Source organism: Macrobrachium rosenbergii, chromosome 2 (genome assembly GCF_040412425.1).
Source record: "Macrobrachium rosenbergii isolate ZJJX-2024 chromosome 2, ASM4041242v1, whole genome shotgun sequence".
NCBI lineage: Eukaryota > Metazoa > Arthropoda > Malacostraca > Decapoda > Palaemonidae > Macrobrachium > Macrobrachium rosenbergii.
The window spans coordinates 29300848-29305847 of NC_089742.1; the positions used below are offsets into that span (position 1 = coordinate 29300848).

Genomic DNA, 5000 nt, shown 5'->3' on the forward strand with positions numbered 1-5000 from the left:
AGAGAGAGAGAGAGAGAGAGAGAGAGAGAGAGCAATTTAATCACAAACTTTTCAATGCCTACAGCAAATGTCTTACATCCAAAGCTTGCTGAAAAACTCAAACCATAGGACCGTCTGACGTTTATATTTAGTAGTTTGGTGTCCGTTTCTGTCTGAGAGAGAGAGAGAGAGAGAGAGAGAGGAGAGAGAGAGAGAGAGAGATAGTAGAGAGAGAGAGAGAGAGGAAACAATGATTTCTCAAGAATTTCGTCGCCTCCAGAAAATAAATCTCTCTCTCTTACTTTTCATTTATATGTAATTTTCAAAAACCGAGTTTCCACTATATATTTCTTCATTGAAAGGATATCATAAAACATTCTCTCTCTCTCTCTCTCTCTCTCTCAGCACGTCTGTAGGGATGAAGCTACGAAGCTCATTCTGTTTTCTCGCCTCCAGCTGATAAACGGACATTGAGCTAGACTTCCCAGGGTACATTCGGGACTCCCAGCCTTCGAAAAATGCTGATGACTTGCCAATGAAGAACAAAGCTCGTTATGGAAGTTCGCAACTCATTAACCTCAAAGCAATTTGCTCCCTGAAGCACCCTACCTCGTTGGAACAGCACATTTATTCTCCTGAAGCGTGGAAATAGACAAACCGGATTTCGCCCCTCGACGTCGAAAGTTTTAACAAGCGAAATTTCCACCGAACTGTCAAGCTTCATCGAGGAGGTTCGTCTTTCTTAAAATGCAGGTGTGCCAGATTAAGGGATTAGGAGTGCCGGATTATGGATTTAATGATTAGAATGATTAGAAGATACAGGTAAGAATTGAAGTAGCGTCAAGATTTTTGTGCAGTTAATGATTCGTAGTTTTTTTATGATAAATGTATGACGTTAAAGCGTTGATTTTTGTCAGTATTGTTGAAAGAGGATATATTTAACAAGCAACTTCTGGAATTGGTGTTAAAAACGATGTTAATTTTGGAAAAATAGAAGGATTTCGGAAAGCTGTCAAGTAAAATACATTCAACACAAAAATATTCAAACTGACTTTAAAAAATAGTGACAATAAGAATAACCAACTTACCTTTTTCATAAATGAGACGACGTTAGTGGGCAGCATTCTGTTGGCGGCACAGTCAGCCAATCACAACTCATGTACCATCAACAGTATGTATGATTGGCTGGCAGAAGTGTGACGTCATCACACTGTAGCCTGATGTTCGAGTTCGAGACATGATTGGTACATGGATGGGCACTTGCTCGCTGAAGCACTTTTGAACAATTTTTGTATTTTTGTTTTTTCTTTATTTTTTGTTGATGTTGAGAAAGTTCACATTCTACGTCGTATGGAAATTTAATTTGTTTTCAATCACTAAAATCAAATTACACTTGTTTCTACGTAATGTCCACTTTCCGCAGCTTGTTTAGTTATCTGTGTTAATTATCATGACATTTTTGTATTTATTTCTGTGTAGAAATTCAACTTCACTTAAGAATTAACAATCAATTTATATCTTGATTCTACAGATGAAAAAAGGCAATATATAGAATCCCCTTTACCGCTCACACATGACATTTTGAAAAATAAATTAAAAGGCTTCAAAGTACACACGCCCAAAAACAATTTTGATTTTTACCAGACGTAGAAAATATCACGGTTCGTTCAAGTACAAACTGAGAGGAACCTAAGTGAAATGCCTCAAAAACAACTTTGTTTTTTACTAGATGTAGAAAATATCACGGCTCGTTCAAGTACAAACTGAGAGGAACCCAAATGAAATGCCTCAAAAACAACTTTGTTTTTTACTGGATCCAGGGAACATTACGAGTCGTTTAAGTGCAAACTAAAAGGAATGTAAACATTACTTCTTCTTCTTCTGAACTGGGATATTCCACTTGGTCCCTGTGGAGTTGAAGTCTGTAAGCAGGGAAATGAAGCATCAGATACTCTTTGGCTCTCAAAGGGAAAGCGATTCATTCCTGCTGTCTGGGCAAATGGTTGATTACTTCTCCCAAACCGCAATATTCTCTTTAGTCTACCGCCGAACTCTCTCTCTCTCTCTCTCTCTCTCTCTCTCTCTCTCTCTCTCTCTCTCTCTCTCTCTCTCGTACTCTTTTTGAAATGGTTATGAACGTCCGTCTCTCGTCGAGAGCTCTTGTAGGGTTCCTGAATTCTCTCTCTCTCTCTCTCTCTCTCTCTCTCTCTCTCTCTCTTAAAGATGGAATTCTTTCCCTCATGGATTTTGTTTCTCCCATAAAATTCTTTTTTGTTTTACCCTTAACATTTAAGTTCTTTAGAATCATTTAACTTACGATACCAAAGGCATTTTTTTTTTCATGAATGATGATTTCATCCTCTGCAAGATTTTTTATGCTTTGATATTCTAAAAGTTCTGAAAATATTTTTTTTTATCTCACAGAAGTTTAAAAGTCTTCCCTGCATAACATTCATTATGTTCTAGCTTCCTGAATTAATTGACATTTTTTTAGAACCGAAATTTTTTTTTTTCAAGTTATGGCTTCAAAGTATTTCTTCGTTTTTGATGAAGATTCTTTCCTTTATACAGTCGTAATTTCTATTTCAGGCTGTGTTGGCCACGTGCTGATTTTGTTTTATTTTTATTATAGAATGAAAAATAAAAATGAACTCGAAAGAATCCACTGTTTTGATACCTTTATACACATCTTCATTTAAACCTAAAATAATTCCCCTGTTTTGATAATATCTTTATATGAATCTTCACTTGAACTTAAAATAATTGATCTCTTTTGATAACGCTTTTATACGATTCTCCTCTTAAACTAAAAATGATTCCCTTGCTTTGATAACCTCTTTATATGATTCTTCTCTTAAACTTAAAATAATTCCCCTATTTTCATCATCTTAAATTTAACATAATACCCATGTTTTGATAACACCTTTATGCAGTTCTCGTTTTAAACTGAAATTAATTTCCCTGTTTTGATAACATCTTTATAAGATTCTTCTCTTAAACTTAAAATAATTCCCCTGTTTTAATCACCCCTGTTTATTATTCTTCTCTTAAATTTAACATAATTGCCCTGTTTTGATATCACCACTAAACGATTCTTCTCTTAGACTTAAAATAATTCTCCAGTTTATTATTTTTCTGGTAAATTCAGCATAATTCCCCTGTGCTGATATCACCTCTCTTTACGATTCTTCTCTTAAATTTAACATAATTCCCCTGTTTTGAGATCCCCTCTATACGATTCTCGTCTTAAACCAAAAATAATTCCCGTTTTGATAACACCTTTATACGATTCTTCTCTTAAATTTAACATAATTCCCCTGTTTTGATATAATTTCTACACGATTCTTCTCTTAAATTTAACATAATTCCCCTGTTTTGATATCACCTTTATACGATTCTTCTCTTACATTTAACATAATTCCCCTGTTTTGATATAACTTATACATTCTTTCTAAAATTTAAAAATAATTCTGTTTTGATATCACCTCTATACGATTCTTCTCTTTAAATTTAACATAATTCCCCTGTTTTGATATCACTTCTATATGATTCTTCTCTTAAGTTTAACATAATTCCCCTGTTTTGATATCACTTCTATATGATTCTTCTCTTAAGTTTAACATAATTCCCCTGTTTTGATATCACCTCTATACGATTCTTCTCTTAAATTTAACATAATTCCCCTGTTTTGATATCACTTCTACATGATTCTTCTCTTAAGTTTAACATAATTCCCCTGTTTTGATATCACCTATACACGATTCTTCTCTTAAGCTTAAAATATTTCCCCAGTCCTCTGCTTTTCCTCTATGCTCCTCTAGGAAATTTATTTAGTTTATAAGAACATTTACTATTTCTTCGTCTACAGACATCGAACTTAAATATGCAGTGTTTTGCCTGCCGTGCCCCCTCACGCATAAAAGAGTAAATCCACCAATCTCTCCCTCCTTCCAGGGGCTTTCCCACTGCCTGGGTGATTGGCTAAGGGAAGGGAGAATCCTCTTTCTCCCCAGAGAATATGCATGGCCATAAGATTGCCAGTATTGCGGCAAATGAATATGCAGGAAGTTCACTGACGCCACATTCCTCTGTGAGAGTTCACGAGGCCGTTGTAGAATCTATTCATCTTACTCCATTAGTGATGGAGTATTGATTTTTGAAAGGTTTCGTTTGGCTTTTTTCATTATAACTTTGTGATGGTGAACTATATTCTTTAAAAAAAAGTCACTTTACGAATGACTTACCTAAAAATAAATAAGTCTAGGACGTTCTTGTGAAACTTAAAAATAAAGCTTAATCTTCCTTTGCCTACCATAACATAAATCTCCCTGTCAAAAAAAAAAAAAAACATTCTATAGAAAATTAAATCACCCTGAATCATGAAAACCTGATATTGCACTCGAAACTCGAAGTTTTTCTCTAATACATGTCATACAAGGTCTTGCAGTAAATCAGAAAATAAAATGAACCTGGCAAATCTGAATTTCATGAGGAGAAACTGCATCCATCTAGCTGGAATTCGCATTTCCCTATTGAAATGTCTCCTCCTCTCGCGTACAGCTTTGAGAGTGGGTGTTTGTATTTCCAACGAGATACCAGTTGGACGGTTGCGTGTGTGTGTTTGTGTGTGTGTGTGTGTGTATGTGTTTGAGTGCGTGTGTGCTTTCCTAGTGATGAATGAGTTACAGGCAACAGCAGAAGCAGAAGCAGGAGAGAGAGAGAGAGAGAGAGAGAGAGAGAGAGAGAGAGAGAGAGAGAGAGAGAGAGAGAGAGGAAGTAATAGCAGAAGCAGGAGAGAGAGAGAGAGAGGGAGAAAGAGAGAGAGAGAGAGAAGAGGAGTTACACGCAGGAGCAACAACAGCAGAGAGAGAGAGAGAGAGAGAGAGAGAGAGAGAGAGAGAGAGAGAGAGAGAGAGAGAGAGAGAGCGTGTGCTTATGTATGCATCAGTCTGCTTATCCAGTGTTTGCGTGTGACTGCGAATGTGTTTGTTATTGGACAAATCCTAAAATGATTGGGAGGT

At 36.0% G+C, this 5000-nt stretch overlaps 1 protein-coding gene across 1 annotated transcript in view; it reads right to left on the reverse strand.

Moving 5' to 3' along the window:
- Positions 1-1521, reverse strand: part of LOC136844444 (regulating synaptic membrane exocytosis protein 2-like) — a 201736-nt gene extending 200215 nt beyond the window's left edge. Inside the window, 1 exon segment of the mRNA XM_067113692.1 lies at positions 1068-1521. Coding sequence (XP_066969793.1) covers positions 1068-1103 — 36 coding nt within the window. The 5' untranslated portion in view covers positions 1104-1521.
- Between the last annotated feature and the right edge of the window lie 3479 nt (positions 1522-5000).